Below are 12,934 nucleotides of genomic sequence, written 5' to 3'. Positions count from 1 at the left end.
TAATAATTTAATATAAATGTTATAAATTGTGTATACATAAATTGTATAATATAATACGTATAATTTTTATTTTATATACAGGTACTATTTTTAAAGCATTTTTTTTTTTACATTTTAAAGGCTTGATCTATATTATTATCACAGAAAATCATTATTTTTAGGACTAGGTCTACCATTCTAATTTGTAATATGTGACCCTGGACCACAAAACCAGTCATAAGGGTCTGACTACATCATCTGAAAGCTGAATAAATAAGCGTTCCATTGATGTGTGGTTTGTTAGGATAGGACAATATTTGGTCGAGATACAACTATTTGAAAATCTGGAATCTGAGGGTGCAAAAAAAATCAAAATATTGAGAAAATCGCCTTTAAAGTTGTCCAAATGAAGTCCTTAGCAATGCATATGACTAATCAAAAATTAAGTTTTAATATATTTACAGTAGGAAATTTACAAAATATCTTCATGGAACATGATCTTTACTTAATATCCTAATGATTTTTGGCATAAAAGAAAAATCAATAATTTTGACCCATACAATGTATTTTTGGCTATTGCTACAAATATAACCCAGCGACTTAAGACTGGTTTTGTGGTCCAGGGTCACATATTTAGAAAAGGAGTGCAAGTTTTTAAATGCTTAAACATTTTCTAAAGGGTCCTCTTTCAAAAAAAGCAGTGCATACTGTAGAAACAGCTCTTTAAGTTACAGTACCTGATTTTCTTTTTTAAGCCTTAAAATCTGTTTAATGTACAAGCTGATCTGAAAAATATCTTTTGAGTCTGAGACACAACAGTGTTGAGAACTTCAGACCTGGAGTTTCTCAAAGCAGAGCTACTGTGTGATCACGGCTGATGTTTGTGATCTCTCTGTGCCTTGAAGGGTTTGTCTTTCAGGTCTTTTCATTTCTTAAACACATACCTACATCTGTAGCCAGAGGTCGTTAGAGCTCCAGAACTATCTGGAGACTTTAATTCAATTTGCATTCTATCCAAAGGAAATGCTGATCTTCCTCTGCAGAAGCCCTGAGGGATACACCGCTGACTGTGTTCTTACATACTTCTGTCTGCTTTGAATTCCTGAGCATAAATCCTCCCCGGGGGAAAGTTGATTGGGAAGATCAACAATCCCTCCTCACTGTTGCGACTGATGCGTGCCGTCACACTGCGCTTCAGAAGGGCTTCAGGCCCAAAGCACACTCAGCTTCCTGATCATTTCAGTCTGTGGCATCATAAGATGAGTTGAGGCGATGGGATGGATGATCCAGACGTCTGCTGGAAGAGTATATAGAGACTATAGGAAATGGTCAGGGACTAGACGACTCCGTTCTTTACAAAAGTTTCTCCAAAACAACAGTGAATCGTTTTAAGTTTTTCATAAGAATATTTAAACCCCCATCTGTTAGGAAACAGTATTAACATATGATTAGACTCATGTTAAAGGGGTAGTTCATCCAAAAAATTTAAATTCTGTCATCATTTGCTGACCCTCATGTTGTTCCAAACCTGTATGAGTTTCTTTCTTCTGTTGAACACAAAATAAGATTTTTTGAAGACTGTTGGTAACCAAACAGTTGATGGTAGCCTTTGACTTCCTTAGTACTTTTTTTCCCATATTATGTCAATGGCTACCGTCAGCTGTTATGTGGACCACTGACACAGATGACATGGTAATATTGTTTTTTTTTCTTCCTCAGTTGTTTTATATATCTTGATGGTAAGGAAGATGACTAAATCCCTGGCTGTGCTCAGAATAACACAATACTTTACAGAGGCGTCATGCCCATTCAAAGTGAGGGGGACTTTTGAGCCAAGTGGATTTTGAATGCAGCTTCCAAAACACATAAAATAGCCAATTCATATTTTCTACACAAAATAAGATTTTTTGAAGACTGTTGGTAACCAAACAGTTGATGGTAGCCTTTGACTTCCGTAGTACTTTTTTTCCATATTATGTCAATGGCTACCGCCAGCTGTTATGTGGACCACTGACACGCAGATGACATGGTAATATTGTTTTTTTTTCTTCCTCAGTTGTTTTATATATCTTGATGGTAAGGAAGATGACTAAATCCCTGGCTGTGCTCAGAATAACACAATACTTTACAGAGGCGTCATGCCCATTCAAAGTGAGGGGGACTTTTGAGCCAAGTGGATTTTGAATGCAGCTTCCAAAACACATAAAACAGCCAATTCATATTTTCTACATTTAATACAATCACACCGGCGTGATTATAACATTCAGTGCGTCATATCATCAGCTGCTAAATTCAAATCTGCGTTCGCTGGCTGGCGCTGAGACAGATACAGACGCGTTTTTACAGCACTCGCATTAACCAATCACAAACGATGTTGTTGAGCTTATGAATGCAATGACCAATCAGAGGTGTTCAGATGAGTCATCGCTGAAATGCCGGTGTTTTCTTCATTCGCTCGCTGAATTAATACCTCTACAAATTGCAAATGTGTGTACGAATCTGTAAGATAGTAATTTCATAGTGTAAACAGCTTCAGTGATTTTAATGGGAGTTTTTGAGAGTGCTTGAACTAAATGTTATTTGATAATGTAAATGTTCTTTGCTCTCTTTCTGTACAATGAAAGTGTTATGATTAGTAGCCTAACTTGCAATGTTTTTATTCACATTAACTTTCAATGTTAAATTCACATTAAATATAAACTCAGTTGTATTAAAATATGTTAGGGCATGACATCCATATCTGTTAATTAAGTAAACAGACAGGTTTTTATGCATAGTTAATAGATTACATTAGTAGGTTACTTTGACCATCGCCCATTATAGATCAACATAATCTATAAGGTGAGAATCAAGATATTTCATGATATAGTTAATGCGTTTGGGGATGTTTAAAAAAATAAATAAAACATACGTGCTGCTGATGAGTGCATGACGCCCCTGATACTATATTACTCTTGCTATTTTTGTAGTAATGAGTATACTGCATGTGCACAGTAAACAAATATTCAAATTACCTACTATATTTGCATATTGTTTAGAATATTATATGCCACAATGCAATGATCTTCCATTTCCTATGATGAAGGCACTGGAATCAATAAATTATATATAAATAGTTATATTTTGCATTACATTTATAATTAAATATTTTTCAGGTTTTTTTGTTTTGAAAGAGAGAAATTAATACTTTAATTCAGCAAGGATACAGTAAAGACTTTTATAATGTTAAAAATCAGTTTCAAATAAATGTTTCAAATACATTTTAATTGTATTTTAAATACAACATTGGTGAGCATAAAATACTTCTTTCAAAAAACATCCTACAAATGTCAAATCTTTTATACAGTAGTATGGAGCGTCTGAGTGTTCCAAACACTCTCATATCGCAGATGTTTGTGTTTTCTGTAAGGTTGATAATGCAGCTGTAGCGCTCTCTAGTGCACGATCAGAGAGTTTACTAATATTGGAGACTCCCTTTACACTTGATGTAACTGGGTCCTAAAACCAGCTATTTTTATATACTTGGACTGATATTTGATTTCAAACTAACATATTTATATATCTGAAAGCCCATTACAATTATGTTTTTCTGAGGATTAAGGCTCCTCACTGAGCCTCTGCAGCTCTCACATTTGATATAGCCTAGTCTGTACTTTCGTATATGTATTGTGTATATTGTGTACAATGTGTGTTGTTAAATGTAATTTTATACTATGTATTTGTATATTGTTCATTGTCTGTAAGTTTGTAAAATTGTATAGTGTGTTGGTGATGTAAAAGTAAAAGTGATTTGATTTGATATAAAACATCTTGCAGTCCTCCCATCTGCAGCATCCTAACACACGTCCCTTTGCTTTGCAGGTCTGTGCAGCTGAACGGAGAGCCCTTGCGTATGGTGGACAACGAGACATTTCCTGAGTTGAAGCCACGGACGCTCAGGGCAGGAAGAACGATAGCCATGCCACCTGTATCTATCGGCTTCTACGTCATCAAGAATATTAACGCTTACGCCTGCCGCAGATAATACACACTGACCGACCTCAGACGATATCCGTGGCCTTCTCCTCTTTTTATTAAGCCCACAGAGACGTGGAAAAGACCCCTTCGTTCAAGCAAGGGTTGCACTGAATGCTTCCAACAACATTTCTCCTCTTTGTTTTGTTTTTTTACCACAAGAAAAGCTCGACTTGTGGAAAGTGAATGTATTTTGGTTGCCCTTTTGTGTTTTTTGTCGCTTTCAGTTGCAGGAGTGTAATGAAGTCTCACGGTGCTGTGTCCCTGAGAGCTTTGTAATCCGATGTTGAAGACCAACGTAAGCTATGAACCCAGTGCCAATGTGCGGTTCAGATGCGGTACGATCATTACAAAGCAGATCAATCAGAATGTTCACATTTTCTGCTGCAATTTTGTGGGAAAATCTGTGCAATGGGTGTAAACATGGTCAAATTTGTTAAACAGATATGACAGCACTACATTCTCATTGGTAGCTAGAAACATGATCAGATTAGCCAAAATATTTTAATGATGAAAATGCGAAGGACGTGAGTGACAGCCGTTCCAATTCTCCGGAGTTCTGTGGGTGCGGATTCTGTGTGGGCCTGTCTGTCAGTTTAATGTGTTCCTGGATCAACATCCTTGTTGGTTCTTAAGCAACATTCCAGCTTGACAGCCAATCAGATTTTAGGGTTAGATTTAAGGGGCTAGAACAATGTTCTTTTCAACCAATCATTTCCCTTGGATTTTAGAGGTAGGTTATCCTTAGGGTTGCAAGTCTTAGAACTATGATTGCTTGCTAGAAATGTTGTTCCAGGACCAACAAAGGAGGTTAATCCTGCTAAATCACATAGTACAAATAACAGTTTGATCTGAATTACATCTCTCTTGTGTACTTTCTTTTTGATTCTGGGGTCTAAAGCCACTCAAAAGGCACAGGGCCAAATCTTGATCTGTAATCTTATTTTTCATCACAGGACAGTAAATATAAACCTCCTATTTAAAGCCAGCTTTATAAACTTATAACATTGACCCATGACCTGAAAAATAGCTTGCATCTCTATCCCATGAGTTTTTTCGTTTGCTGCTTTATAATTTTAAACTGTATGACGATGAAGGTACTATATGGGAAGATACAGATGCTTGCTAAATCGTCCTTATATTTCATTGCTAAATTAAAAAAGGAATTACATAATACACAACAATCTTTATGTGATTCGTCAGTTCTCTGAGAAATACGGCTATATATTTATAATGTTTACAAGTTTGACTTCCCATTATAGCTCAGACTCTTTTGAAGGCTGAAAGGAAATAGTAGGGAGTTTTTGAAGGTGTCTTTTTGCTTTATGAAGAACCGTGTATCATACAATTTGTTGCAGAGCTCAGGAAATTAGCTTGTCCATTAGCGTCATGTACACATGCCACTTTTTTTCTTTTTCTTTTTTGCTGTAACATTGTAAACCTGAGCTTAGTTCTCTAAATTTATTTTGCTACATTAACACTACCTTATTCAGGGGCCCTGGAAAGTGTTAGACAATTAAGCCACACTTATAATAATTACTTTAGATCAAAGATATTATATCAGTTCAAGTGGTATTTATTTTTCAAGAACATTAGAACATTACATTTCACAAAAATACGTTTTTTTCAAGTCATTTAAAAAGTCATGGCAAAGACAAGTATCATACATTCTGAAAAACTGCCATTTGGCTTGATATTTTGTTGTTTTGTTTTTTTAAATATTTGTTTTTGAAAACATTTTAAGTGTTGCCAAAGTGTGCAAATACTTTAAGGGCCGTTATAAATCCCATGTACAGCGATTCATTTTTGCTGCTAGCTGTCTAATTAATATTAAGCACGATGAGTGACAAATGTTTTTTTTTACAAGTACAAACCTTTTGTTATATTAATAAATGTACATACAATTGGTTTTTGATTTAAACTGTGTGCTTCACTGCTCTATAAATATTATTTATATAAATGTATATGTGTGGTTATGAGTGTGTGTGTGTGTGTGTGAATTTTGTCCACATTGGCAGATGATTATATTGTACTTTTTGTAAAACATACAGCAGAGACTGATGTTAATGTTTAGCAATGACAATGTCCTTTTAAATTCAAACGTATTGAGTTGCTCACAGTATGCACACATGTGTATCACAATGTTTTATAATTGTATATATTCTTTGGTCACTCATTCACAATGCAAAAATAGTGATTCAGCATTCAAACGGATTATATGAATTTTGTAAAAAGTTTAGTTTTTTTCCTCCTCGGGCTTGGCTCTTTATATGGTTATGACGGCGTTTGATTTTCCAGGGTCAATAATTCTGTCAGCATCATAATGTTTCTTTAGATTCGCAAGATTCTGTTGTGATTTTAGAGAATTGTAGAGTCTTTGATTTGTGAAATGACACTTTTACAAGCTGTTTTCCTCCTTGAATGTTTTTATTGCAAATTTAGAGTTGTTAATATTTTTTCAGTTAAAGAGCATTATTTTATTATGAAAATGGTTGTCTGAATATTATTTTTGTCAAAATATATAAATAAAATGTTTATTGAAGATCTTGTTTTCGACTTGTTATTTACAATAGTTAATGTATTGAATATTCAATGTATATAAAAAAAGAAGTTGCTGCCTTAATTTTTTAAGTACAATGAACTTAGCTGTTTAAGTCATTTCAACTTAAATGACATTAAAATGGCTTAAAAAATGAGTTGAACCTTGTACAACTTAAAATAAAGTTGAAAATTGTTTAAAGTAATTGTAGTTGTTGTTAAAGTAATGTAAAACGTCATAACATTGGTCATATAATTTTGTACATTGTATATATATATATATATGTATATACATATACATATATATATATATATATATATGTACAGTATATAGTATTTTATATTATATATTAACTTCAGTAAATGAAAACAAGTCTTCTGTAATTTTACATCTGAAATGCATTAATCTTGGTTTGGAATTTTATTTGGTTTGATATTTAACAAACAAAAATGCAAATAACATTATTCATTTTATTTTATTATTACATTGTAAGTTAAAGTTAGTGACTACTTTGATGGTTCTTGTTGTCTAAATTGTAATAAATTAAAGTAATTATTAATATCTTGTGTAATTTTGCATCTGAAATATATTCATCCTGGTTTGACATTTTATTTGGTTTGATTTTTAACAAAGACAAAAATGCTAAGAATATTATTCATTTTATATTTAATTTAATTGTTTTTATAGTGTAAGTTAGTTAGCGTTAGTGACTATTTTGTTGGTTCTTGTGGTCTAAATTTCAGTAAATGAAAGCAATTCTTAATATCTTCTGTAATTTTACATCTGAAATACATTCATCTTGGTTTGACATTTTAATTGGTTTGATATTTAACAAAGACAAAAATGCTAAGAACATTATTTTTGATTTATTTATTTATTTTTGCAATGTAAGTTAGTGAAAGTTAGTGACAATTTAATGGTTCTTGTAGTCTAAATTTCAGTAAGGCAAAGGCCTGCTGGATCTTGCCAGACTTTGTGACCATTGACCAAGTGTGAAAGAGTCTGAATTATGAATCCAGGCTCTTTCAGCCTTCAAAAGAGTCTGGGCTATGGGGAACTTCAAATTTATAAACATTACAAATATGTATTATATTAGTACAATATTAGTACTATATTATAGTACAAATATAGTATATAGTATTTATATACATATGTAAATGAAAACTGTTCAAGTACGAGCAGTGTATGACTATTTAAGAGACTGTCCTGTGACATAGAGGCTGAATTGTAGTATTCCAGCACATGTTCAGAAATGCAAGATAGCAGGATAAAAGCAAGCTAAGAGCTCAGTGATTTATACATGGGCCTGAACACAAAGAAGTACAGAAATAAATTGTGACAGTGTGCTGCAACGTGTAACCCAAGACCAAGAGCTTTATGTCCCATCAGGTCAGGGGGAGATCATCAGCTCACTAGTCTTCAAAGGCCCGGCAGGGTCCTCATCCCAGCGCTGGAGGGGTCACAAAGGGAAGGAGCCAGTTTGCAGTGTGTACATCAGCAGATGTTCCCTTTCCAAGCAGCTGGGACAAGACTTTGTTGAAGAATGAGAGCGAACTGTGGTGTCAGAACAATCGTGTGCAGTAAGTGATGAGAACCATTTGCACCTGAATGAGACTCCTATAGGGGATTTTGATCTCTTCTCATCAAAGCTGGTTCAAGACATGTTTTAAATGTAGATGCATTATGTATTTAGAGTAAACCAAAATATGTTGCCTTGACGTGGTCATTAAATTAATATACTAACTCCAGGCAATACAAAATTAAAATCATGCTATAAAACAAAACATGTCTGCAGTTCACATGTGGTTTATCTTAAAAGACTCAACATGGTTCACTCATAAACAGAATCCAGACTCATTCACACTTGGTCAAGAGTCACAAAGTCTGACGAGACCCAGCAGGCTTTTACATATTTACTGAATTTTAGACCACAAGAACCATCAAAGTACTACATTTCACTAGCTTACAATAAAATAAAATAAAAATAATAATAATTTTCTTTGCATTTTTGCCTTTGTTTCATATCAAACCAAATACAATATCAAACCAAGATTAATTTATTTGAGATTTAAAAGTACATATTAAGAATTATTTTTATTTACTGAAATTTAAACCACAAGAACCATCGTAGTCATTAACATTCACTAACTTACACTGCATAAAATAAAATATAAAATAAAATGTTAAATGAATAATTTTCTTAGCATTTTTGTATTTGTAAAATATCAAACCAAATAAAAAAGTCGTATTTGTAAAATATCAAACCAAATAAAAAAGTCTAACCAATTTATTTGAGATGCAAAATTGCATAAGATATTGCGAATTACTAATATATTTGGAACATGAAAGTGTGAATTTTACATGTAAAAATAAAATTATAAAAATAATCAAAACATCATGTTTTATATACTTTTTTTTTTTAAATCTGTGGGAGCGGTTTTGTTTTGCCAAAGCAAAATGTCCTGACTGACCTGCAACCTTGGTTTAATTATGAATATGCATGATCCTGGTGAAGCAAGCAGGTAGGTCTTTGTCATCTGATCAAAGCTGACAATCAGCAGCATGGATTCATATACAGACATAATGAAGTGTGACGTTTCTTTCTCTGTATATGCTGTGGACTGCAGTTCTGCAAAGAGTCAAACTACCTTTTGCGTGACTTCCCCGGCTTTGCCATACACACTGTAACCAAACCCAGCTTGAAAATGTTTATACTTTTGACCCTATTTGGAGTAGCCAGAACCCATCCCCCTTGAGCCAAGATGGAGGATTTCATGATGTTTATACTCAGGGCTGCCAACTTTTGATTTCAGCTTGGAGTGAGAATTCCAAGCTGAAATCAAGAAATCAAATCGAGAAATTAAAAAAAAAAAATCTTTAAAAAAAAATATAAATAAATAGAAAAAAACCACCACACAAACAAAAAAAAAACCTTGCATCACAGGAAGAGTATTGTGATTTGTCAAAACATTACAATGAAACAGGTTTACTGACAACATATGTATAATTACTGCATTACTGCAAAACAAATAACTTTGATAATGCTAACTTATTTCTACATAGGGCATACAGCATATTAGTTACTAACCTAAACGACGGACACGCATAGCGTGTGACAAGGCTTAACATCTTTAAAAAAGATGAGAAAAATGGAAATAATTTTTCGTAATCCGTTTAAATATTCACATATAATATTTTATTTTAAAATACACATACAATTAGGAGTTAATTTGTGCAAATGTTGTAAAAGCAAAACAACCAAATGTTCCTTGCCACATTCGGTTACGAATTACGTGAATCACGTAAATGATCAAAACGGTCGTCGAGTAGTTTGCATCACAGAATATTACTGTTGGTTATTTAACATTTCTGTTGTAAAACAGCTGTCAAATAATAAATGTTTTCCTACTTACCTCACACTCTTTCACTGTTAAAAATGCTGTGGTGTCGCGCTGGAACAGTAAAGCCCCGCCCTTCTTTGATTTGATTGGCCATCTAAATAATTCTGACATTGACCAGCGCTGTATGGAGGGTTTTTTTTGTTGTTTTTTTTATCATAAATAAATATTGAATTTGGCAGGGACATTTTTCTGCGTGAGAAAATGGATGTGTGGCGTGAGAGCGTGAGAATAGTGTCAATAGGTTGTTTGCACATGACGTCACCGATGACGCGCGAAATGCAGCTGGAGGGCAGGAAGTGATTTTTCTCTCCATAGGAATCACTAGCAGAAACTCCAAATGCCTGTGTTTTGCGTTGTTTATGGATGCTCAAATCGGACAAACCGAGAAACCACAAGGAGCTTTTATCGTGTACGAAACTGTGTTGTTCATAAGTGGGGAAAAGTCAAGAAATTGATTGGAAAAACGCAGGAAAAAGTGGCGTGTAAACCTGCGTCTGCGGTCGGGAGGAGCGAAACCGGATAATGCTCGTGTGTGCAGCTCTCAGAACTGCAAATAATATCTTATTTACATCGTGTCTATGTGTGGCGTTTAGCATTCAGTGAATTCTGACAGTGTCACCCTGTATCTATTTATATATTTCTTTATTAATATTTTAATATATTATTATCTTATATTAACCATTTGCACACACGAGCATTATCCGGCTTCGCTCCTCCCGACCGCAGACGCAGGTTTACAAGCCACTTTTTCCAGCGTTTTTTCAGTCAAATTCTTGAATTTTCCCCCTTATGAGCAACACATTTTTGTACACGATAAAAGCTCCTTGTGGTTTCTCGGTTTGTCCGATTTGAGCATCCATAAACAATGCAAAACACTGGCATTTTGAGTTTCTGCCATAGACTGGTTTCTGCTAGTGATTTCTATGGAGAAAAATCACTTCCTGCCCTCCAGCTGCATTTCGCGCGTCATCAGAATCACGTGATTGCAAACAACCTATTGCGTGAGTCTCACGCTGAATGCGTGAGAGTTGGCAGCCCTGTTATACTATGCATGAGCCAGTTACATAGAGGGTTAAAATTGATACAATGTTAAATTCTCACATGTGTGTGTCATACACTGAACAAAGGAAAGGTCAAAGCACTAAAATATTTATTAAGAATTTCATGCAGAAAGAAAGAAAGAAAGAAATGCAATAGCCTATTATGTGCATATTTTTTATACAGCTTTCCTTGTATCTTTGTGCTTGATATTATCTGAGTAAAAAAAGTTGAAGTTGTGAATAACAAATATTATAAGTACGTTTTACAATAAATTACTATTCAACTTAAAATTCAATGTGTTAGCCTACTTGCCATTTCTTTGTCATTATTGTGAAATTTACAAGTGCTGAGTGAAAATTGTTTCTACACCAATTTTATTTTTTAGTGTAGATTTTTCAAAGATAACGTGAAAAAGAAAGGAAGGAAGAAAGAAAGAAAGAAGGTTTGAATGAGATTATTATATGAATGAGTAGCCTAATAAAGGAGTCACGCGCTTTAGATCCGCCGCGCATGATCTGAATTCCAGACGTGACTCGCGCTCGCTGCTGATCATCAAATCACGTGACACACCTCACACACACACACACACACACACACACACACACACACACACATTAATGCGGAAGCGCTGCTGCAGTTCAGAGCTGGTGAGCAACGTTTGTTCTGTGATATAGAACTGAGTCAAGATTCGGACACAGTGATACTCTTCTGCTCTAGAAGCGAACCTTAAAATATTAAGTTTACTTTATTAAAACGTGTAGGTTAGAAGATTTAGTGCAAAAAGTTCTCGCTTAAACTTTATGGCTTTCTGTGAATTAGGCATCAGATTGGACGTGAGCTTTAGTTTCGTCCTGGAGGAACCGAGAGGTTTGGGTTTCTGCTGCCGTTTAGAAGCGACCGCAGTATCATCCTATTGGGTATTGTGTACTTGTTTGCATTGTATTATAATTTGGAACAATTCCTACTGAAAAGATTAAGGAAGTAGTATGGGGACCGATATTCATTTTAAATTCATTTTGGTGTCTTACAAGAGTGTTTATCCTATTAGGAGTCATACATCTAAAATGCATAGCTATATTCTTTTGTGTAATACAGGAATCCATTACAAATTATTAGGCTATTGTTAAGGACTGGTAAAGTACAAGTAGATTTTTTGAATAGGTGCATTGAGAAAATTATGTTTAAATGAAGCCATGTTAGAATTATGCAAAGTGACTGAAACGGTGTTACTGGGATGAACTCTTCTTCTAATAATTGCATTTGTGTTCAGGTAAAATGAAGTGTCTTCTGGTGGCCAACGAGAGCGCAGAGGTTCTGTTCTACTGGACTGACACTGAGTTTGAGCAGCAGGTTCAGAAGCAGTATGGAGTTTCCCAGGAAGAAGGAGAAGGAGTGAGACAGATGCTCCAAATGAATGCTGTTTGACTTAAACAAACATGAAACAGAGATATTTAAACATAGATAATTATTTAGTATAATTATTATTTTATGTTAAATACAATTGTATTATGCCTGCATTAGACATACATGGATATAAGTGTGGAATATTGGATGGTTATTAATATTATTTTTATGTGTTCTCAGCTACCTGCTTTTGAAGACAGCATTAACACTCTCTTCGCACCCATCATCATCTCCTGTAGCACCATGGTGGACCGACTCATGGACAATTACACCTCCTTCAGCACAGAAAACAATCATATCTATGTTCTGCATCAGGTAATCCACAGCAATATGAAAGAGTCATCTGATCTAACACTAGATCAGCACCCATTCAATGAATCAATTGTACAATATTTAGTACAATACTTAGGAAATATTATACTATATAAGTAATATTTTATAAATTAAATTTTTATATAGTGTGTGAGTTGTGTACATATGTTTTTACACTATATAAAATACAGTACTTAAACATTATAAGAAGTTATAATCAAATATATATTAAATAATATGATGA

At 34.2% G+C, this 12,934-nt stretch overlaps 2 protein-coding genes across 4 annotated transcripts in view; both read left to right on the top strand.

Moving 5' to 3' along the window:
* The window catches only part of LOC107719234 (inactive heparanase-2-like), a 79,667-nt gene extending 75,614 nt beyond the window's left edge, over window positions 1-4,053 (top strand). The window contains exon 12 of the mRNA XM_016526611.1: window positions 3,841-4,053. Coding sequence (XP_016382097.1) covers window positions 3,841-4,003 — 163 coding nt within the window. The 3' untranslated portion in view covers window positions 4,004-4,053. The remainder of the gene's footprint in view (window positions 1-3,840) is intronic.
* Window positions 4,054-11,597: 7,544 nt separating this feature from the next.
* Window positions 11,598-12,934, top strand: part of LOC107719211 (Hermansky-Pudlak syndrome 1 protein homolog) — an 11,545-nt gene continuing 10,208 nt past the window's right edge. For 2 of the 3 annotated variants that reach the window (XM_016526583.1, XM_016526585.1), the window contains exons 1-3: window positions 11,794-11,891; window positions 12,245-12,366; window positions 12,559-12,693. In XM_016526583.1, coding sequence (XP_016382069.1) covers window positions 12,250-12,366; window positions 12,559-12,693 — 252 coding nt within the window. In that variant the 5' untranslated portion in view covers window positions 11,794-11,891; window positions 12,245-12,249. Of the gene's footprint in view, window positions 11,622-11,793; window positions 11,892-12,244; window positions 12,367-12,558; window positions 12,694-12,934 lie in introns of those variants that run through there. The other variant, XM_016526584.1, reaches the window with a different exon arrangement.

This window comes from Sinocyclocheilus rhinocerous, unplaced genomic scaffold, assembly GCF_001515625.1.
Source record: "Sinocyclocheilus rhinocerous isolate Xijiao unplaced genomic scaffold, SAMN03320098_v1.1 scaffold513, whole genome shotgun sequence".
Lineage (NCBI taxonomy): Eukaryota > Metazoa > Chordata > Actinopteri > Cypriniformes > Cyprinidae > Sinocyclocheilus > Sinocyclocheilus rhinocerous.
The sequence above is the reverse complement of the archived record's forward strand: the minus strand, read 5'-3'. Positions and strand labels throughout refer to the sequence as shown.